Source organism: Corvus moneduloides, chromosome 3 (assembly GCF_009650955.1).
Source record: "Corvus moneduloides isolate bCorMon1 chromosome 3, bCorMon1.pri, whole genome shotgun sequence".
Taxonomy (NCBI): domain Eukaryota; kingdom Metazoa; phylum Chordata; class Aves; order Passeriformes; family Corvidae; genus Corvus; species Corvus moneduloides.
In genome coordinates this window covers 5,889,831-5,913,738 of record NC_045478.1, presented here as the reverse complement: position 1 = coordinate 5,913,738, position 23,908 = coordinate 5,889,831, and the positions used below count along the sequence as shown (strand labels likewise).

Below are 23,908 nucleotides of genomic sequence, written 5' to 3'. Positions count from 1 at the left end.
TTTAGGTCTCATTGTATCTAACCTCCATCTGTCTTTTGAACATAAATAAAAAATAATAGCAGAGGATTTATCAAAATAGAGAACAGTGTCATCTGTAATGAAGACAAGAAGTAATATGTGTATATGGCAAATTTTAAGTATCAACACCTGTCTGCAGTTTTGTCTGCAGTTTGATCTGGGGATTAACAGAAGAGACTATTTGATTTAAAGTGTTGCAGCAAAATAAATCCCACCCTATAATATCAGGATAAAATATCAATTACATAAGAAATCTATTATTCATTGCCTCATTATTTGCTGTTTGCATGCTGCATGCATGCATTTGCTCTGACTACATGCTGTTTGACAGTGGACTTTTTTCTCTCTTTTTTTTTTTTTTCCCCCTTTGAACTGGGCTGCTTTTGCTGGCTTGGCAGTAAATGCTCTTTTCTCTCAGCACAGCCATTAAATCTCTCACCTGCATGTCCTGTGCAGAGCTGCAGTTGAGAGATAAGGTTGGTCTCTCTCACAGCAGCGCGCATTGGTATTCCAGGCTCTTCTTTCAAGGGCATTTTGCTGTGATGAAGCGTCTGAAATGACAAGGAAAACATACAGCCATGTTAAATACCCTTGCTAGTCTGAGATGAGTAAGGGTAAATGGAAATTATTTAAAAATACATTTTGAAGCTGTTAACAGAGCTCGTGGATAACTGCAAATCACAGTTTTAGGCAGGAGTATTACAGACCTGTTCCAACTGGCATCATCCATTAAATAACGAACAGTAATGGAGAGTACTTGTCCTGCCCAGCTTACACTTAAAATCTAAATAAAACACAAAGCTCTGAGCCATTCTGAACGTGTGTTCCTGCATGTTCTTCATCCAAGGTCATAAAGGTAGTTCTTGTGAAGAATTTAATCAATTTCTTCAGTGTCTTGTTCCTGTGACAGCCTCTGAGCAACTCCATCTTCCCCCTGGGAACTGAGGAGGTGCTTGGGATTTCAGTTTCCTGCATCTCTCAGAGCACTGGCCTGGCATTCTCTCTGTGTGTGAATCTTGTACAGAACCCATGTAGGACCTGGTTTTAATTCTGTTTTCAAGTGTTGCAAGAATAAACATATATAAGGACTTTGCCTATTTTCTAGTCTGTGGTTGTTATCACTTTTATAAAATTAAAGACAGCATAAAAATCTGTTTTACCCATGCTCATTAACATTGAATACATTGACAGAGCAGGTATCACCATTCCTGTCTTGCTGTTGGAGAAACCGAGGCACAGTGAGAATTCTGTGTAGCATTCAGTTCAAGTTTAACACTTATATTTAAGCATCAGTTATACATATGTACATATGTGCTAGATGGTTAAGTTTCACTTGTAGTTGCTGGAAATCTCATTAGCAGTCAGAGGCTGGAGAGAAATTCAGGCCATCCTGAACTACACAGCAAGTGATTGATCAGCAAAATCCCACTCTAATAGTCCATGGAGTGCATTGAACAGGGAGTGTGTTGAACAGTTGCCCAGATAATAAATGCTAATTTAAATATCTTAAAGAACCTCTTGGTGCCTCTGGCTGATGGTTCAGAGGAGAGGGATCTTCCAGAGGTCCTTGATCATGTCTGTCAAGCCTGTATGCATGTGTCTTGGATACCTTTAGGTATTTCCTATTGCATTAGCTATCCATGCTGGAGCTACGAAATCTGCTGCTTATACTGGCAATGTGTATACCAGCATGTGGGCATCTATGTTTAGTTCTCTTAATTTGAAACCTATGCAATTTATCAATGATCATGTTTAGATAGGCTGCAAATAAATTCAGCTTACACTGTAGGGGTATGATCTTCTTCTCTTGCCAGGGATTCGGGTGTGTGTTACATATTCTGTAGGTGGTCATGAGTTCACCAGATGAATCAAGGATGTCCTGACTCCTGAACTGCGGCAGTTCATTTTACCAGAGAGAGGGGTTTGCAGTTTGGGACCATAACAGTTGTTTTCCTGCGTGGATCTGGCACAGAAAAGGATTTGTAACCATTCTGAGTTGACAGAAGACACACGCATGGATTTCCACCCCCTCATACCTCCCTGAATTTACTTGGAAACGAAGGACTATGAATGGTTCAGCCACGTTAAAATAATTGAGCAGCTCTGACTCACAGTTGCAGCTTGTGTGTAGCTAAATGAGACAGCAGAGTGATGCTGCCTGACTGGCACAGTTGTTTATGCAGTCACTGAAATATTCTCCCATCATGTGCAGGCCTTTGAGTTGTTTGATATTATCTTTATTAAAGAGGGAGAAATCCTTCATAATGCTGATGAGTTGTTTTATTTTCTTGGATGCCCTCAGAGTCCGAGACCTAGAAGCGTGACTAACAGGAAGTTATTGCCTACAGAAAAGCAAAATATCACTTAAAATACAGAAAAGTTACCTTTCCAAAAAGCACAGCCAGCCAAGGCATTTTCTAAGATCAAAAGTCTCTCTGCATGTATGAGGAACTTATTGATTTAGGATTATTCTAAGTTTAATTAAATTTTTCTTGTCTGGTCAAGATTCTGTGTCTTTAAAAATCTCCATAGGAATGATTATTTATTATGAGAAGTGGTGAATTGGAGTCCTTTTTTTTGCCACAATTGATGCCAATTTCAGATTTGTAGAAACTTCAGCTTGGGGGTCAGACTTGGGAAAATTAGTGGGTTTGTAGCTCTTGGATAGTTCAGTATTCCTTATTTACTGCAAATGATTGTTAAATGTTCTACTTAAAAGATATATTTCCAAACAGTTTGATGGCTGTTCTGTTTGCTGGTGTGTTCCTCTGGCTGGACTTTTCTGGTGCTTCCATCCTTTTCGGGGTAATTGACTTTAGTATGAGCCAGTGCTCATTGTCATGAGAAAAAACATTTTTATTTTCCTTCTGTGGCTGAGCTGAACCCTACCCAGTGTTCACCATTGTATTTTCTTTGTCCTTGTGAAGCACTTCTTTGAAGGAACTAACTTTGTTCCTGAAGAATGTTTCTGGTTGGCCTTTCTTATCTTCTGCTGCAGACAGAGAAATTGGAAGAATTGTATTCTTTTCTGGATTTTTTTTTTCAGGGCTGTCTCTTACATTACTTAATTTTTATGGGTTTTTTAAGGTATTTATCATGTATAATTCCATTAAAAATGAGATTATGTTTGTAAAAGTATCTTCCTATTGACAGGTAGGAGCATGGTTTAAATGCTGTTTACTTGTGTAGTAGGCCGAACGAGATCAATTGAGATGCACATCATTAAAAACACTTCAGTCAGCCATAATGTGAATCCATTCCCAGTGTTCCTTTCAGCCCTCAAAGGGTCATTGATGGAGGGCTCCTTTTTATTGTTCTGGGTTTGTACATTGACTTAGGTTTGCACCTGCAAGCAGAGGTGCTACAAAAATAACCCCTCTAGTACCAAGGGTTCAAAAAGCACAAGCTTCATCCAGAGAGCAAGAAAGTCAGGATTGGTTCTGAATTTAGCTGCTGGTTTTGGTTACCATGTGTCTGATGTTACTGTGAGGTCCAGAGCCAGTGAAGTTTCCCTAAGGCTAAATGAGTAGTAGTTTGTTTGCAAAAGGAGGGTCAAGATTTTGCAGAAGTTGTTTTAATGACTTGAGAGTTGAGCTTGAAAATCTTAAATCTGTGGTGCTGCTCATATGTGTTAAGCTGAGACACAGCTGTAACTACAGAAGGCAAACAACTCCACACACTGGAGTAAAGGCTCAGACTGCATTATCCTAGAACTGTACAGATCCAGAATGCAAGATTGTCCCTGGCTGGAACACATGGCTTCTTTTTTCCTTCTGGTTGGGGAAGCTTTTTGTATTTCTGAAGGCTCATTAAAATATAAAACCTGATCATCAAGTGTTGATCATCAGAGTCTAGTGATGCTATGGGGTTACTGTGGTGCATATGAAGGAACAGTAACCTGGAATATTGCTCTGAGTTCTAGAATCTGTCTGATGCCTGTACATGTAACTGTGAAAACTTGCTATTTCCCTGCTCAGCCTGATTTTACAAATGAGCCTCAACTGCTCCTAAATTCATGTCCCTAAAATATTCACATATAACGAGCAGTGCCCCTTGAGTTCCATGCACAACTGTTACTATGGACAAACACTGAAACAAATTAAGAAGCTTCTGAATGACAGTTCAAAACTCTCCACTTTCTGTTCTCAGAATTTATGGTCATGGTCTTAAACCCCATGTAAAATTGGTGAGGGATGGCAGTAGAGTTACATACTGGTACCAGTTTGTGATCTGGAGAACCTACTGAATGAGTATCAGTACAATGCTGAATTGCAGGTCTGTCTATATCAATTTCTATTTATTAAATACGATACTTTAAAATATGCATGAAACATGGCTTCACTTTTTCTTGGGAGTTTGGTGAACTGAATTTAGCAAGCCTGTCTAGAGACAGAGTTAAGAAATTCTTTGAAAGAAATTGAAATGCTTTTCTTTAAATTTGGATAAAAAGCAGGTCTCCTGAACTGGAGAAATAAGTCAATATTAACCAATTTTAAAGTGTTCAATAATAAATTTTTCATTAACATTAGGTGAGACTATAAGGAATTGTAGAGTGCCCTGAAAAAAACCATTCACATAGGAATATGTCTTGATTTCAAATGAGAAGTGAGCAGTAACAAATAGAATATGACATATATTGAAAGATATTAGTTGGAGTACTCAAAAGCTTTGTGAGTTTCTGTTAGGTAATCTTTGTTTTCAAGAAACAAAAACAACTAGGTTGTCTTTGTGAAGAGCTCACTAAAATACCCTAGTGAGCTAGAGTGGTTTTTTAAGGAGAAAAATTAGGTTATACTTTGGAATAGGCAAGAAAAAGCAAGAAACGAAAGTAATTATGATTTTTCAGATGGAGTGAAAAAACTGCAGTGATTCTCTTTTGAAAGGAGATGAATAGTAGAAGTGCAGGAATAATCATGAAGTGGAACAGGTCAGTTTGCACATCAGGTGCCAGTTTTCATAAGAAGATAGAGGCTATTGAAATTGATAGGTTACAGTTTTTAAAGAAGAAAAAAAGAAAAAAATAATTACAGAACTGTCCAGTGTAGCTCTGTATTGTAAGATCTTTTTTCCATCACTGCTATAAAAGCACACTCAGGCCAGGCATCATACTCACTCTGGATGCCTTTATGGGCCTTAGAGACCGTCATCATCTGATTCTTGATCTTTTCCAAATGCTTGTTTTGTTTTCATCCTGTTGGTCCATCACTGCTAAAACTTTCATAAGACTCAGACACACGCCTTATCTTTGCTTTCAGTGTTTCCTTCTAGCTCTTTGATACCGCTTACTAGCTTCTCACTTTTCTATGGCATGATTTTTCCATTGCTGTCTGCCTACAACTTCCATCAGGCCTTGATGGCTTTTTTTCTCCGTTATAACATGTTATATTCAAACATATGAATAAAAGGTCCTATAAACACTCACAAAAATGTTAATTTCAAATTCTTTCTAAAAAGTGGCTTCCTGTGGTTTATGAAAAATCCTGACAGTGATGAAGTGACCAATGTGCAGAGCAACTGATAATCATGACAAACGATATTCATTAATTTACTGCCCTCTGCTGCGCTCTCCATTTCTGTTGGTCTGTATAGTTTGGGTTTGTAAAATATTTAGTGCTTGGATATGTTTTTGTCCTGGCTGTGGATCTTAGTTTGTGATTACTGCTGGGGAGGTTGCTATGAATGCAAGTTGAAATATGGGAAAATTATTTCATAGATCTTGGAAAAGAATCTGCTCTGATAAGAGATCTTGGCTTATCTGTCTCAGCATCTAATGTCACTGCCCTTCCACAGTGAAGAATTTCTTCCTACATCTAATGTTAGTATAGTTAGGAGTTTATCTGCGAGTGAATTGGAGGTAAGCAGAACAGTCTCTCACATTGAGCCATGTGCTGCTCCTAGGTTCATACCAATAGTTAAATATTTTAATTCTCCCTGTTAATCTGGTGTATCCATAAATGCCAATTCTAGGCCTACAACAATTAAAAGTAATTTATGGATCACAAGAATGAAATGTTAGAGGAAAAATAATGGTGCCTGTCTGGGATAAAGATCACTTTAGAAGTCCCAGACATGTAGATACTTTATTTCTATCATTAAAAAAAAGATGAAACTTGCAAAGAATAAACAGACCACTGAGTCAGCAGGTGTAAAGCATCTTCACTTCTACTTGTTTCTTTTGTTGAACACTGTTGTATTTGTGAAGGGTTGACCCTTAGGATGGATGGTGTAAAGGCTGCCTAATGCGAAGTCCTAATTTCAAGGAAATTTTCATGTTCTGTTCTTTGACGGGGTATTGACTTCCAAATCACACACACACATGCCTCTGCTCTTCCTGGGGATGAGTCACAGTGCAACGCGGATGCGAAGCACTGGGATCAAATTTGCAGTATGTTGATCACTGCTGATGACAGGACGAGATGTTCTCTAATCCCTTGTGTGGGGTTATAGAATGTGCTTTATTAAAAAAGAGGACTTAGAGCTATTAAAAGCAGAGTGCTGCGGTTTTTGTTGGTTTGAGGGGTTTTTTATTAGTGCTCTGCTGTAGATTTTAGAGTATATAAAGTAACAAATGTTACCTTGAGCTTAGTGGCTTTAAATGCTGGGTTAATTTACACTCAGAGCGGAGCTTTCAGTGTCAGGCGATCTCTTTTCTTTTTTTTTTTTTTTTTTTTTTTTTTTTGCCACCATAAGCACTCAGCTGAAACAACAGCTATGACTCAGTTGACAGTGAACGCTGCTTGAATTGATTTAGTCCGAGTTCAGATTTAGCACATAATCATGTTCAATTTGATCCACTGTGCTGCCTAGAGATAAAAGGGTTGAAAAAATAGATTTAGCTTATGTCAGTCTTTGTGGTGATGTCATTGCCATGAGAGATGGAATAGCGCTGTTACTATGCTGTGCCTGCTCAGTTGGTGGGTGTACGGGGGGCAGGCAACCAGCAACTCACTTTAAGTGCACAGAGCTTGTGTTGGAAGCTTGCAGTCATTGCCAGCGCTGAAACTGAATCTTGGACTGTTCAATTGCAGTACTGAACTGAAGATTTATTTTTAATTTTTTTTATTGTTATTTTTTCTTCCATCATTTGTTACTCTGAGCTTCCCTAACTCTGTGTGCAAAGGCGGGGGATGCCAGCCCGTAGCATGGACTGTGATGTTTCCACTCTGGTTGCCTGTGGGGTTGATGTGGAGGTTTTTGCCAGCCAAGAGGTTAAGGTATGCGCCTGCAATCCTTTTGTTGCTTCTTAGAAAAGCCTTTGGGAACAATAGGCATTTGTATGTAGCAATTCACTATAAGGGGGCAGATGAGATTCTGCTGCGGTGGTTAAAGACACGCAGTTGAAACAATCTGTTAATTAGGGGAGAGAAATATGGGAGAGGAATTGTGCCTGCTTTTTAGTGTGTTTTGATAAGCTGAAGAAATAGCCTCATGTTTACTCTTTAATGATATAAGAAATGAGTTATATAACTGACATCTGTGCATATGCATGTTTTATATTCATAAAAAAATCTTTCATTGTTAATTTTGTCAAGTTATTTTTAGTCCAGTGTTACTTTTTAGATCAGCCTTGCCATGAATGTTATTTATTGATGTTGATAACCTTCAGATATCTTTACTCGGTTGAACAGCAGCTGTTTCTTTCCTTCACATTCAATCAAATGTGCAAGCATAAATTTTTGTGAAGGGTTAAAAGTTTGTAGCAAGTATTTTGGTGCATCTGCAGTGTAACAGAACACAAAAAGTTATGCATCTTGCATATCATATGAACACCTGAAAAACAATGCTTAAATCTAAGGCTTGATAAGCAGGGCTCATATTCTCTTAATTAGACAACTGCTGTAGAAAAGTCATTGTGTGTAACTGCTTACTGTTTAAATCAATTATCTTTTTCTTTTATTCTCATATTACTGCAAGAAAATCACTGCAAATTAAGTTTGAAAGAGGAATTCTAAGTATGCTTTTCACAGATCATCTGAAAGAGCTCATAGATGTAATACAGTGATATACAGCAGTTTATAAAGGAGAAATGTACAGACAAAATTAGTTTCTAATCTGATGGTTCTTAGTATTGAAAGACTGGAACACGGTAAAAAGGATTTACAAATTGGAGGTCAAATTTTGAACCTCTGTTCTGTTTGGTTCTGAATCAAACATTGAAGCCACTGGAAATATCTGGAAATAAAACTACTTTGATTTGCAAGAGGCTATGATGATTTTTATTTCCCTGTTAGTTTGTTACCATGTGCCATCATTTATACTTTGTACAGGTGCTTTTGTGTTGGCACCAAGAGATTCTTCTTAATTTAAGAAGCTTTTTCCTAACAGTTTAATAGTGGGTTTAGAGATAAAATAGTGAGTAATTCAGAGCAATGATTCAGGTGAGGAGTCTTGCCTGCATTTGGACAGGTTTCCTGTATTATTTTGAAGTAGTAAAATATTTATCTGCTTATTCATTTATTCTTTTTTCTTTTTTTTCCCTTTTTTTTACTTGAAAGCATTTTGTTTTAACATGTAGGATTTACACCTGCATTGATGTGATCTTGTACCTGGGTCTTTTTGTGTCTGGTCCATGTTTGATGTAAGACTGTGAAAGAAATTAAAGTTGTAGTGAGCTTCTTGTATCCTCATTCTTATGTCAGTAGCAATGCAAAAGCAAAATTTTGACTTCCATAAATCAGCAGAAAGCATTCCATTGACTTGGGTAACACTTAGATTAGCCTGATTTAAGCTGCAGCATCTATAAAGTGTGGGCCAGGAATATGAGATAAGAGAACAAAAGGGTTACAGAGACATTACAGGAATTGTAATCCTTTTATGTTACTTGGACTTTCTGTACCTTGTGTGCTTTGGTTAAAACTGCCCTGTTTTGCTTTTTTCACCCATTATGTCTGAATTAAAATGTTGGTTGCAAAGTCTTTGGGTATATTTACAGTGGGGACTGCACTGCAGACTGCACTGCAGCTTAGAAACTCAAAGTCTACTTCGAAGTTGCCTGGCTTAGAGGCTATGAGCAGCATGTCCTCCGTGACCCACAGCTCACTGCAGGCTCATTTCCACTGGGTTGTCCCCAAACTCTGTTGTGGAGGCTGTGGCCAGCTCTGTGCTCATCCCCGGGTTCCCCACGCAGCAGCCTGCAGTGTGGGCATCCTCTTTGTGAAAGTTTCACTGCTGCTGGTAGTTTAAAGCTGGAGATACCTACTGCTCTTTGCTCACTTCCAGGAGAATTTCAAGGAAAAAACCAATATGGCTTTTTTTTTTTTTTTTTTTTTTAATGCAAAAGGGTTCACTTCAAGGTGGGGTTTTTTGGTGACAGCATGGTCACAGCATAAAAAAGTTTATGTTGACTTTGATAGAATGGGGAACAGCTTTAGGGTTAAAAAGGAAGGAGGCTGTTGCTGAGAAGAGATGGGTGTGGAGGAAGAGCAAAAGCAAGCGCAGAATTCCTGTCTTCTCCACCTAGCCTGTGACTACCGCTCTGCCCAGCTCTTTTGTGGGTCAGCCTGAAGGCACAGCTAGCATTGACAACTAAAATCTAGGCTATTGTCCCTTCTCCGATAGAAGTTTTTCTTGCAGGGAACCTTCTCCCCGTGTGAAGGGAATGTTCCCTCAGTGGTAGAACAGCTATTAAAGATCTTACTATATGTATGGTGCTTGGTGAGATTTGCTAAAATGAGCTGTTACTCTTGTAGAAGTAGTTCTCTGATGTCAGCAAGAGTTGTGTTTAGGGTTTAGGATATGCTTACAGCATATCTCACTTTTATTTCCGTTTAGGTTTAGAACTGACGTGAGGCTTGGGAGAAGGATGCTGGATGCGCTGAACCATTGTTCTCCCATGAGGTTTGGGAGAAGGATGCTGGTTGTACTGAGCCATTGTTCTCCCATGAGGTTTGGGAGAAGGATGCTGGTTGTACTGAGCCATTGTTCTCCCATGAGGTTTGGGAGAAGGATGCTGGTTGTACTGAGCCATTGTTCTCCCGTGAGGTTTGGGAGAAGGATGCTGGCAGCACGGAGGGATCGCTGTGCACTTTGCAGCACATGTGTTGGCCACAGCTGCAGGCTGGGGGTGTGAGGAGCCTGCCAGGCCTGCAGTGGAAGAGCTTGGTGTGTTTGGGCTCTGGAGGAGCAGCTCCCACAGCAGGTGGCAATGAGGACTCCTGGAAGTTGCCACTTGTCAAGAGCTGGGGAATTCTGATACAGAGCTGGCTTTGGGCACAGGGCTTGGAGCAGAAGGAGCTCTCCAGCTTATTGCTGCTTTTCTACCTCTGGAGGAGACCTTATTCTGTAGGCATTATGCTCTTAGCATCTGGCAGTCAGGCTTGGAAACACTCTGTTTCCATTTGGCCTCTGGAACAGGGGAGCAATTATTTAGTACTGAAGGCAAAGCTTTTTAGTTGCTTCATTTGGAGCTGCTCATCCTTTCAATGAACAGAGGCTTGTATGGGTGCCTTGGCAATGGCATCTGGCCCCCAGCACTTACACCGTGGGTTTGCCACCCATGAACCCATCCAACAAGCCCTTCACTACTGATCAGCTGCTGCTTTGAGTTGCCTTTTCTAATCCAAAAAGTGGGTCAGGCTAATCAACATGCTACTGACTGTAGATCAGGAACTAGAAGAGTTGAGAAGGCAACCACAGAAATCACAAAGTGCAGTTCTGCTTAGAAGCTCACCTGGATAATTAAAATTCTTTCAGTGCTTCTAGATGATAATTTCATGTAATGATCTTTGTTACATAAGCAATTAGTTAATGAATATCTTGTTTATTTCTAATAGAGGGATTCCAGACATCACCAAAACAGTGGCAGAGAATTTAAACTCGTATTTCTTACTCTAAGTAATGTGTTTTTATATGATTAATTCTAGATATTCTCTCCTCATTTGTGTTCATGCAGACCATTCCACTTGGGAACAAGGTAGGATTGGGGCAACTTGGCACTACTGTGAGAGGGAAGAAATAGTAATGATCCAGATGGATCACATCCTGAAGACAGTAATGGGATGTGGGTTGGACCATTATCTTAACACAGGGAAAAAACCCAAGGTGGACATAAGCCAGGCAGCAAAGGGAACTAGTAGAAATAGTTTCACTGTTTTGACTGTTGCTTTGGAGGATTAATCCCCATTGGAGCAGGATCTCTGTCAGTCTGTAAACTCATTACTCAGTTCAGATGCTCCAGTAAGCACCCTGCTAATGGGAGTTGTTTGGGATGGATGGATTGGAGGCCAGCACTGTCCTGCTATTGCCTTTAACAGGTTTTGCAGTCTTAACTTCTGAGGTCTAAAGGGCAAAAGCACACTAGATGCTTGTGGTTTTTGCTCTCCACTTAAATTCTCCACTTGTCTAAGTGGCTCATTCACAAAGATGTTCTGAGGTTTAAAGTTCAAGTGCTCTAAGGTCAGAGTCAAGTGAAGAAGACTGGAAAAAAAGAGAGGAGTGTGGCTGCCCCTCTGGACAGTGCCAGCTGTCCAGTGGCAGGAAGCATGACTTGCTGGGAGAGTTTCTGGGTCTCTGTCTTTACATCCTTCTCCTTAGCCATGTGAGCTTGATCCGTGGGAAGAGTCTATTGCACAGTCATAAGACTTCACAGACAGGCTATAAGGAGGAAACCAAACAACAGCATGACTGCCAAAAATACCCTGATGGCTAGAAAGGCCTGCTCTATAACTTCTGGTGGTATTTTCTGCTGGTAGTTCTTTATAATTGCAAATAAGGTTGTGAAATCTGCATGATCCAAGAGTTCTGCTGGAGAAATAGACGTATGTGTTTTTCGATCTCTGCTTACTGTCTGTGTTCATTTAGAGGAGGTAAAGGAGAGAAGCTTCCCAAAGGCTGTAGTGCTGTTTCCAGTACACTGACCCTGCTCTTGGCTTCAGTGTCAGCACAGAGAGGTTCTGACAGCAAAACTGGGGCTCATGCAACCAGTGCTGCTGTGCACTGAGGTGCTCCCAGTTCCAGTCACAGCTTGGGCTCTGCCTCTGTCCTTCTAACACACTTGTGTGAAGGCACCTGGACTCTTTAGGGACATTTCCAAAGAGGTGATAGAAGGGTAAGATTTCTAAATGTCATAATATGCTGTTTAGGCTGATCTTCACTTATTTTCCCTTGCCTCACAAGAAGGGGATGCTGCTGTTTCATTGGAGGTCAGTGGCAGCTGCAGGTGCTTACGCACCTCTGAATATGGCAAACCTTCTGCTTCTCCTTCTTCACCCTTCTAGTGCTAACAGTGAACAGCAAAGCAAGTCAGAGGGCTTTGTAGTCTCTCTGATTCTCCTTTCTTTTGGAAGTCACATGAAGATATTTCCCTTTCATAAGGTAACTAGACAGTGAGCAGTTTGTCAAATGAAAATAAATGACAACTAACGTGTGTTGGTAGATAGTGCAGAATTAGTCCGAGGCAGGTAATAAGGTGAGATGGACCTTGTAATTTTACTGACAAATGGTCCAGCCTATGTGAGGAGCACTGAAGAGTTGGTGATTTTCTTCAGCAGATTTGAAGAATTAATCAGTGCAGCTATAGATTGAGGTACTTGTAATATGGATACAACTGTGATACTGATTTTTCATTAAATAATTACTTTGGTTCAAATTCTCAGAAGAACCTAGAGAGGTAAAGTACCCAAGTTCTTTCTCTTCTTCTAAAAAAAAAAAAAATTATCAAGGACACATAATTTTCAGGTCTGTAGTGATCTAGTCTCATTTTCCTCTGAAGGTACTGTATATGTGGAGTCTTTTGCTCAAATTTTACTGATGCTGGTTGCTGCTGCCTAGCATGACTAAGCTTTGATACTGAGTAATGTTGCAGGTTCTGAGGCAGAGGTCTGCACCAACCTTGTATGTATCTTTAGTAATTTTTTAGTAATTTTTAGTTTTTTTGTTTTTTTTTTTTTTGCTCATAGACTAATATACATGCTTTGTGGTTGGACAGTTCTTCCTTTAATATTTTTTAGGGGTGATTCTACCAGAGGCCTGAAATAATCTACTCAGTTTTGATCATTCAAGTGCTAAACAGCCTGTTTGCTTTAGAAGATGTTGCCTAATCGTATGCTAGAGTGCAAGCAACCGTGACAGTGTGATCTTTAGCAAAGAATTCTTCCTTGGCAAAAAGACTCTGAGGAGATTGTACCACAGTTTGTCAAACACTTGGCTAACACACAGGCCTGCCAAGGCCCAGAAACTGGCCAAGCAAAGCATTCAGTCAGTGGCCTGTTGCTGGAAGACTGTGTGTTTTCCATCCTCACACTTACAGTGGTGCCACCATTGTGGGCAGGAGCTTTTCCTGAAGGTTTCCCCGATCCATATGATTTTCAATAAGCACCTTCTACTTCTAAATGCCAACAGAATTAAAATTTCCCCCAGGGGAGACTTCTCCCCTTTCTTTTCCTTATTAGCAATGCCTCTGAAAAGCATGTGCAGCCATCAAGTTACAGGCTCCAGCCTGTTTTCCATCTGGGATTCTGGTTGATTTCTGCTTTGTCTATGTCCATTCCTGAAAGCACAGACTGCTATCTCACATGGTCAGTGTTCTTGTGATGCGTTTAGCTGTCCCCACATAGAATTTCTGTTGGTGCTGAATCAAGGGGAAGCCTTTGGTTGTAGCAGCTGTGATGGAGTCAACAGCCCCACTGTCCTGGCAGGGTGGGAAATCAGATGGATGGGTCTGTGTAGAGGTGAATGCTGCCACAGCATCTCCATGGCACCTTCTCTTCTCTACACCTGGAGTTGCTGGAAAACCTCTAAGTGGTGTTATAGGTAAAAAGTTCCAAGTGTTCTCATTATGGAAAACTATGGAGCGAGGAAGTAAGTTCTCTGATTAGGAAACTGGATTTAGAATGCAGCAGAGCTGGTGTAATTAATGATTCTTGTTCTTAATAATCATGTTCTGTAGATACTCAATCTCAAATGTTGTTGAGCTCTAGGCATTTTCCAGAGACCAAGGAGTTGTGCTCAGTTAGTGGCTGATTTTGGTTGGTTTTTGATGGGGTTTTTTGTGGTTTGTTTTTGTTGGGGTGTGTGTGTGTTTGGTTGGTTGGTTGTTGTTTTGTTTTTAATTAGCCCAAACTTGCTACTTTTCAGAATCTGCATTAGATTCTGGCAGACAGAAAGACTGGCTTTATCTTGCAGAATGGCTTCATGTTTATCAGGAGCATGGAAGAGCCTCCAGTTTTGCAGCACCAGGTAGTTCCAGCAGTTGAAATAATAGTCCCTGAGCTGAGAAACCCAGTGAACCTGTTGAGCTCAGAGCAGTAGGAACAGGCAGCTTGTACAGGGGAATTTCTGCAGCTCAATTTGTCACTTGCAGAAGAATCTCTCTGCTTCATCTGTTGCAGTGAGGGATACGTTTGCCATTAAAAGGTGGAGGCATTCAGAGAGCTGAATCACGCAGCAGGACTTCTGCTGCACAGCCAGAGAGAAGCCACTTTGCTGAAATCTCACTTGTCCTTTTATTCATGTAAGTCAGATGTGCTGGTGTGAGACAGATGAACAAATTATGGTAAAAAAACCCGCTAATCCTCTCAGTAAAAGAAATTCCATTTATGGAGGAGATAAGACGATGATTGTTTTATTTGCTGTAAAAATCTTACTCAAACTTAACCACCCTCAAGTTTCATCATCCTTTGTTGTGTATCCTCTTGCATGACCACAGTGTTCGTTCAGTCTTGGCTGCTTTTCCATGTTTCTTAGAGAAAACCGATAACTAAACCACTAAGAATAAAAACTTCCGAATTGTCTGAATAATTACACCTATGCTAGGAAATTTGTTTTAACCATAAATCATATTGTTGGTTGTGTTGGGGGGTGGGGTGGTGCATATTTTGTTTTGTTTGGAGGATTATTATTTTATTTGCTAATGCTGATAAAAAACAAAACCAAAAAGAACCCACCAGCAGAAATGGCCTTTCTCCCTCAGAGAAGGACATTTATTTAAAGGAAGGAAATATCTCTAAGGGGCAGATCATAGGTGGAACTGTTCTGAGCTGAGGGAGGAGGAAATCAGTTGGTTATTCGAAATGTGGCTGAAATGAGGAAGGGGATCATGGGGTTTGGGAGTAGGGAAGTCACTGTGATGAAGTGCCTCTGTTGAGAAAGAAGGGGGAAAACTCCTGTGGAGACTGGGGCAGGGAGGCAGGTGGGGCAGGACTTGTGTCTGAGGGTGTGACAGCAGCAGGGCAGTCAGGATGGAGGAAAAGCACATGAAAATGAGTAATAATGGGAGACCAATGTGAGAACAGATGACTTTGACTTCTTGTGCTGTAGTGAAATGATTTAAGGGCAGAAGATGACACAAGGTGCTGGAAAAACCCATTGATAGTCCAAAAAAAAGGAGGATTTTGTGACAGAACTTTCATCAAGCAGGTGTTAAGTATCATGAAAACCTTAGTTAAATTAATCTTGACAGCTTTCTGCTTTACTGAAAGCATCTTCCACAGGCTTCCATCCCACCTCCAGGTAACAAAATCCCTTTGTGAGCAGGTACTCTGGGCTGTTGCCACTCTCCTTTCAAATCCTTCCTCAAAACTTTTTGCTGTTAAATATCTCACAAGAAATTAAATGATTGAAGATGGCAAGACTAAGGTACATATGCATTCTTGGAACAGTGAATATTTTGGAAACCTTACCAAAAACATTCCAATATATTGTCTTTTACTATATATTTTATTCCTGTCTCTTCAGTCTTTCTGCTTTATCCTTCTGGAATGCAAGAAGGAATTTTGTGTTTTCCCTTGTTGTTTTTGTTTAGTGTGATAGATGATACTAAAAATAAATAACGCTAATTTTTAAACTGTTGGAAGTATCCAAACAGTAGGTGATACAGTAAGACATATGAAATTTTGAGACTCTTCTGGGTGCAGTTTTTTCAGCAAATGGAGGTAGGTAATTTTATTTGATTTTCAGTTTTGATTTTAGCAGTTGAAGAAATTAATAATGGCAAGTACTGTTGGTGAAAATTATTTTGAATTTAGCTTTTGAAATAAAGTCTGAAGTCAGAGGAAAATAATTTTTCTGAAAAGTCATTTTCTGTGACCTTATGGAGCTGGTAAATAGTGTATCCTAAGAAGATTATCTTAGAGACCAAGAAGAACATGAGAATTAGCAGCTAAGGAGGTGCTTTTGAATGCATGATGGAGATTATCTATCCTGATGCAAAGAACAGATGGGACATACGGTGAGAGACTGTTAGGGCTAGATCAGATACTCCTTTTGCTTTACAGCAGTTTAAGGATTTATATATAATGTGAAAATCAAGTGTGCAAAATCACAAAATAAGTTTCAATTAGCAGAGGTTTTAAATAAGAACAAGGAAAGTCTTGTGATGTATAAAAATTAAGAGGAAAACAATGTCCATATTCATTAACAGCAAGATACATAATGTGGGGAGGGTTATGGTATGACTAATTTCATTTGTATTACATAATAACACAGATAATTACCTAAATTAATAGAAAAAACAACCCTAGTAGTGGCCACAGCAGAGAAAAACTGCTAAAAATGCAGGGGTAAACCAGACATTTAAGTGTACAGGACCTGCAAAAATCTACCTAAGAATGCTTTAGGGTGTAGCTGAAATGATTTTTTACTATTTGAAATTATCTTTGAGAATTCATAGGTTACAAAGAGACTGCTGAGGATGGGAGATGCAAAAAAAATAGCGTTCATGTTTAAAAGGAGGAGGGAAAAAGACCTGCATAATTACAGGTATTTTTATCTGACTTGAATTTTGGAAATAACTTTAGAAGTACTTTGGAAATAATTAGGCCTGGGCTGTGTAGAGCAAATCATATCAAATCACTGTGCCGTCCTTGTTTGACAGGGCAATGGGATAAGTGAGATATGGGAGATGTGGAGTGTAGATATTTTGACTAAAGCTTTCACACTGTTCAAGTCATTTCCATAAGTAATCTACACTCCAAATATAATTTCCATAAGGTGGGTGCAGAGTTGTTTACAGAATGTCTGAACCAGAACCAGTTCATTCTCAAATGGTGAAAGCATTTAAGCAGATAAGCTCACATGTTCCTTCCTGAAAGCAGGTTGAGAATAATGACAGTCGTCAAAAAGGGAAAATGTCAAAAAATGTGTGAATGACACTGTCCTGGTGGGGCAGGGTCAAAATTCTGAACAACCCTTAGTTAAACAACAGGATGAAATTTAGTGCAAAAAGAAATAAATCAAAGTCACAGCTATATAAAGGCATTCAGATGACTAAACAGTTGTGTGATGCAAATCTCTTGAGTTTAGTGAATGGCAGTGGATAATTAGCATCAGTATCATACTTCTGTAAGCAAAACAAATGTGGATTCACTGAATGATTTGTGTTAGAAGGGACATTCATATATCATCTGGTTCCACCCCTGCTGTGGGCAGGGACACCTTCCACCAGACCAGGTTGCTCCAAGCCTGGTCCAGCCTGGCCTTGAGCACTTCTAGGGATGGTGCAGCCACAGCTTCTCTGGGCAGCCTGTGCCAGGGCCTCACCACTATCACAGGGAAGAATTTCTACCTTAGGTCCAATCTAAACCTGCCCTCTTTAGTTTAAACTCATTGCTTCTTGTCTGTCACTACAGGGCCTGATAAAAGTCTCTCTCCATCTTTCTTATAAATCCTCTTTAAGGATCCAAAGGTTGCCATAAACCTCAGAACTCCTAAAGCCTTCTCTTCTCCAAGCTGAACAACCCCAACTCTCTCAGCCTTTCCTTACAGGAGAAGTGCTCCAGCCCAAGTTTGCTGTTGCAGCTGTGCTGTTTGTCTCTGGTGAGACTGGTTAGACTTTTCAGATGCACATTTTCTTGTCTAGAAAGGAGATTTCATGTTGCTACCTTGTTTACAGAGCCTAAGAAGAAAACCACTGATGTGTGAAAAGTAGTACTTTTATCTTTAGAAACATCTGATTCCATGAGAGGAACTGCAGGGCTGTGTGACCAGCCGGCTTTCTGCAGGCGGTTGCCAGTCCTTGAACCAGAATCTGAGAGTTGTTGAGCTAAAAAAAATTCTTATTAATCAAGACAGCTGGGAGCAAAGCCAAATGCTGGGCCATAGCAGAAATGAGTATGCTGCTTATGTTAGACAGAAGTAAATTATTGGCGTACTTAAATTTTTAGAGGTTTGGGAGCTGATGCCTTTTTGCCTGTTTTTTTTTTTAAATAAGTGAATAAAGAGGGAAGATGTTTAGCTATTTGCTTCATGCTTTTGTAGCAAATTATTAGACTGACACTGTTGAAAAACTGTAGTGGTGTCAGCAACCTGCCCACAATCTTAACTCCCAAAGTGGTGATATTTTTGGGATAGGGGAAGGAGCTTGGCATACAGTAGCAGTCACGAAACAAGAGTTTACTCAATGCATGCTGCATCCTAGAAAACAGTACAGAATATTTTTTCATGTCATTGGCTCAGCATAAATTCCTGCTTAAGCTTTAACTATTATACAGTTTTATAGCTTATGTATTGTATAGTGAAAGAGAAGCAGAGCAAAGGACATTAACAATTCTATAAAGAAAAGGTCTTGGATAAGGGGAATTTACTTTGGGAATAAGTAGTTGATGTAAGTATGGTAAAATGATGGTATAATGGGAGTGTACACCTGTGTGTAAAATAAGGTGTGTGAATGATAATGCTGCAGACTGGTACCTATTGAACTACTCTATTCTAGAATCATAAAATCAGACAATCAGACTGGTTTGGGTTGCAAGAGACCTTAAAGATGATCTAGTCCCACCCCCTGCCATGGACAGGGACACCTTCCACTATCCCAGGTTGCTCCAAGCCCTGTCCAACCTGGCCTTGAACACTCTCAGGGATGGGGCAGCCACAGCTTCTCTGGGCAAGCTGTTCCAGGTTCGAGGCCCTTACCACCCTCACAGCAAAGAATTTCTTCCTGATATCCAATCTAAACCTGCCCTCTTTCAGTTGAGACCACTTACTTATATGAAGGTATCCTCATTGGTTTATTCCCCACTAATGTTTTCCATTAAATTGAGGTTCAAATGTAGCAAATCCAGTTCTACTGTTTTTCTGGTTTGAGTATCCCTTAGAGAAAGTCTGGACTGTGCTGAGCATGAAGGTATTCGCTTTTAGTTGATAATTTGCCCTTTTTAATTAAATACTAGTATCCCACCCTGATTAAGTACACAGTTTTCAATTTCAGTTCAAAAGTGTAAATTCTGTTCTTGGGGCTACAACTGATGCTGCTTCTACAGTGCAGTGATGTGCAGCTGGATGCAGGCGCAGTCCATGCATCAGGCTGAGTGGTCTGGGACACCGTCTGATTTCTGAAGATGTAACCTCCGTAGTGAGCAGGTGGCTTCCCTTGATTTTGAGTGACTGCTTCCACCAGATTTGGCATCCCACTTCTCCTGTCATTTAGAATCTATTTGCACCAAAAAAACCTTGACCGCAAAGCCAGACTCCTTGAGTCTGTCCTGTGTGATGGGAGGTTTAGGTTGGATACCCCAGAGGGTGATTGGGCACTGAGTGGGCTCCCCAGGGAATGGTCACAGCCCCAAGGCTGACAGAGCTCAAGGAGTGTTTGGACAACGCTCTCAGGGACAGGGTAGGATTGTTGGGGTGTCCTGTGCAGGGCCAGGAGTTGGGCTTTGATCATCCTTGTGGGTCCCTTCCAGCTCTGGACGTTCTCTGGTTCTACACGTCTGTCTCCAACATTCCAGACTGGCACAAGGGCATTTGCAAGGCAAATGTGACACAGAGCCAGTGTGAATCAGTGCCACAGGGCAAGAAACTATGGGGTACTAATTATTTTTATGTGTCCTACTTATTTTTAAAAAACTTGTTCATGAAAAGAAGAAGATCTCCATTTGTTACCACTCTGCTTGCCAGTCACAGGGCTCATTCCTTCTCACCAATTGCTCTGGATCTGAGAACTGCAGCTTCAGTTTCATAATCCCAGTCCAGTATCTTTTTAATGTCATGCTGCTACTGATATATTTTTCACATCAGAAAATGAAAACAATTTTGATGAAGACCAGTGCTACTTTTAGCTCTAATATGGGATTAGTCTACTTTCCAATTCTTGTTTCTAAACAGAATTCGTGCCAACTGGAAATTTTCCAGGTGGTTGAAAAATGACATGGGAGCAGTTTGGTCAGGAATATTTGCTTTTTCACCCTGGGGTTCCTTCCATCTGCCTAATAAAACAATTATATCACTGTAAGACTGAAATTCCCTGTGTCCTGTCTGGAAGTGGATAGTACTAGTGGATGTTGAGTCAGATGGAAACCTCTGCTTCTTTTTCTGCCCTTCTGTACCCAGTACAGAACCTATATCTGTCATCTCAGCCTTTTTGGGTGCTGGAATCTGCTTACTAAGTCCACACAAATCCTCTTTCCTGGCCTGCACAAGCCCAGTTGTCTGATGTGTTCTAAATTCTTGATATCATGAGGTACTGTAACACTGTAAAGTTTTAGAGGCTAATTAAGCATTGTGGTGTGTATTGGAAATTAAAATATGCTGTTGAAATCTTTTTTCAATAGGCAGGTAAACCATTGTGTGGTGTTCCTTTGGTATTTCACCATCTGTGCAGCTTGAGATCCTAGCGTCCTCTAAGGTCTGTGACCTCTGATGGGAAAGAAAACAGCCTCTCTAAGTGTAAAAATATTTCAAGCTCACTTTTTTTTTGCTGAAGTTTACTCAGACTGGAAAGCACCTTCAGTTTTTTTGTTGGTCAGTGCTGAACTGGGGGCTCCAGTGACAATCTAGAAGCAGCATGGAGGGAAGAGTGTATAGTCTTTGTTTATGCACATGCTTTCCATCCATTTTCTGCCATGATCTCCAAAATCAAATTCACAGTTAAACTTTTCAGAGTGATAACAGCATTAAGAGGAGTTACACCCAGCAGTTTATAGCTCATTTGAGCCTCCTCTGAGGGCACCAAATCAGTGAATGTGGGAGAATGAGAAACTCGCAGTCTTTTATAACTCTTCCAATGCAGTGTATAAACATAATCATTTTAGTCTATGGAAGTTCTGCTGTTTGAAGTTAGGAGGAACAGACTGTTATCTGTAGTTATTCCCTTTTTTGAACTAAATATATACATATATATGTATATATATTTACACTGGTTTCTTTGCATTTTAGATAGCACAATTCCTGTTGTGGGGAAAGTCTATATCCTATGTAATAATAATAATTTAAAAAAAAGGAAAAAATTCTGTTCAAATAAATGCATCAAGTGCAAATGTTCTCTTACAAACAATTAGTGAAGGAAGGACTACAAGGAGAAAATTAGGTTAAAAAGAAAATATACATAAAGAATTTATGATGAACATGGATTTTCACTGACAAGCTACAGAAGGAGATATGCTCCATTCTTCTGAGCATGTGGCCTCCTCTGGACCTGCTCCATCAGGTCCATGTCCTTTTTGCAGTGGGGTCCCCAATGCTGGATGCAGTAGAGGGGCAGAATCCCCTCCCTCACCTCCTGCACTCACTGTTTTTGGTCCAGCCAAGGACATATGTGATATATATCAATCCGATGTCAATATCTCCAAATTTGTCACATTTGTCAACAGGACCTTCTCTTCCAGCCCAGAAATGACTTTTTCTATAGTTTTCTTTTTACCACTTCCTTACATGGTTGTCTCTGAAACTGTTGTTTATGCCATTAATTCTGAAACACTGTTTACACGTAGTTGATGTAGGTTTGCTAAAGACTCCACTCAGCCACTCGACTGGAGGCACCGTATTCCCATTCTTGGTTTATCTTCATTGTACAAAGAGCCTCCAGTCTCAGAGGCTGCAGCTCCTAGAAGCTGCTCAGATGTACAGACAACAGACCTGCTTGAGTAATTTGCAAATGAAGTGTAAGGCGGGGAATGACAGATGGTTGGGACAGACTGGGAAGAACAAGGAACAGTCAAACAGCACAAGCAGAGCGTTAGACGGTGGTCACGGTGCTGCTGGTTGTGACTGTGGGGTCACTGACTGTGGGCTGCAGAGGTAGTAGAGAGAGGATGATGGTGAGAGGATGTGCACTGGTGGGTCAGGAGTTTCCCTTGGACCTTTTTTCATCAGTTAAGTAACATTTACGGAGCTGCATGATATTAGATTCTATTCGACTCTCCTACTTGGTTTTTTTTTTGCTTCACAGTCACTTTCAAAACTGTCAATGTCCTTTCAAAATCCAGACAAGTTGAAACTGTATTTTTAGTCCTGTTCATGCAGTTTGCAGTGTTAGAGGAGAGGGAGAAAGCATTCCCCATGACTGATGAGAACAGCTGAAATGCTATAAATGTTGATCACTGTAGGCAAAACAGTAAATCAGGAATGGGCAATGCAAGCATTTTATTTGTTTAAACTGTCCCATGGCTTGTTCTTGTTTATTTTTCTAGTTTAACTGGGTTGACAGTGTCAGGGAATGAGTAGTGTGCATTTTATGGTTGTTTTACAACGTTGTATCTCCAAGAGTATAAATAGGACACTGTTTCTCAGCTCTTGGTGTTCCCTTTATTGTAGTTCATCCTTGCATTTAGCGTTTTGCACACTGACGTCCTGATTCTGCGTCACAGCAACAGAGGTGTCCCCTGACATTTCCACAGCCTCAGTAACAGATTTTTAAGAGGCTGAGGTTTCTGTACTCCAGCAGGGGGGTTGTGTAGCAGTAAAGTGATTCAGAATGAATTATGGAAACTCTGGTTGTACTCCCATGGTTTCCCGTGAGCTGTCACTGTGACTGTGGGTCTCTCCTGGCCTCAGTGTCACCACATGAACAGGACAGTGGGGTGGCCTCAGAAGGCTTGAAGACATGAAATTGCAGTTGCCAAAGATCAGTGAAAAATAGTGTCATAGTAAGATGGATATTTATGTAGCTTTTCTTACAGCAACAAAGTTCATACAGTTAATAGGAAGAAATTCTTCCCTGTGAGTGTGGTGAGGCCTCAGCACAGGTTGCCCAGAGATGCTGTGGCTGCCCCATCCCTGGAAGTGTTCAAGGCCAGGTGGGACAGGGCTTGAAGCAACCTGGGATAGTGGAAGGTGTTCCTGCCCATGGTAGGGGCTTGGAATGAGAAGATCTTTAAGGTCCCTTCCAACCCAAACCATTCTACAGTTCTATAAATATGAATAATTTTTACACAGCTTCTCATAATAAATAATTTCAGTCCTAGTTTTCTGCTCAGGTTTGACCACCAACCCCTTATTTATTGTTGTCCATAGCACTTCAGTTTGGTTGTGGGGTTGTTTCATTTTCTTCTCCTAGAATGCCAGCTAACTGTTTTTGAGAGATACGGGCTCGTGTCTACATTAGCATTTTGAGTCTGAGCTGGGCATTCTCATGAGGCAGGTTTCCTGTTGCTCTTCATTAACTGTGCTTTTTGTTCACATCACAGAGCAGTTCATGAACTGGATGCCTTTCAGGTGAAATTAATATAGAAGATTCACTCTAGTAGTGTGCCTGATATGCTCCAACTGTTAATGGGCATTCAATCTGTGGCACCTGATCAGAAAGTCCTCAGCACCAACTGTTTTGCTGCAGAGATCTGCTTCTGAAACACTCCTTATTAATATAAATGTAGCAGCTTTTGGTGAAAACTAATTAAGGTTGTTTTTCTTCCTATTTTGCGTGCTAAATTAAGATAGTAAGAACTTTAGAAACATATACACAGTAATTTGTTCCTTTTGCTACCAATTAATTATTGGGCTTAACAACAGAAACAAGACAAAATCAATAGCTGGTATTGTACTATGAACATTTTAAAATCCAATACAGACGAGCCCCTTGGAGTTCACTACATACATTATCTACTCAGTTATTGTTTGAAATCGTAAAGCAAACAAAAATAGGTGGTTTTTTTCAGGACAGTCTGAATATTTTCTTCACATCTTTGTTCTTAGCATTATTTTTACCATTCTCAAGCCAAAATGTAAGGCTGCTATTTGGAAA

At 40.2% G+C, this 23,908-nt stretch overlaps 1 protein-coding gene across 2 annotated transcripts in view; it reads left to right on the top strand.

Annotated features, from left to right (window-relative positions):
• RCAN2 (regulator of calcineurin 2) overlaps positions 1 to 23,908 on the top strand; it is an 84,406-nt gene that overhangs the window by 34,459 nt on the left and 26,039 nt on the right. Inside the window, exon 1 of one of the 2 annotated variants that reach the window (XM_032103996.1) lies at positions 6,913 to 7,232. The exons of the other annotated variant lie outside the window; for it this stretch is intronic. Coding sequence (XP_031959887.1) covers positions 7,146 to 7,232 — 87 coding nt within the window. The 5' untranslated portion in view covers positions 6,913 to 7,145. Of the gene's footprint in view, positions 1 to 6,912; positions 7,233 to 23,908 lie in introns of those variants that run through there. 2 annotated transcript variants of the gene reach the window in all.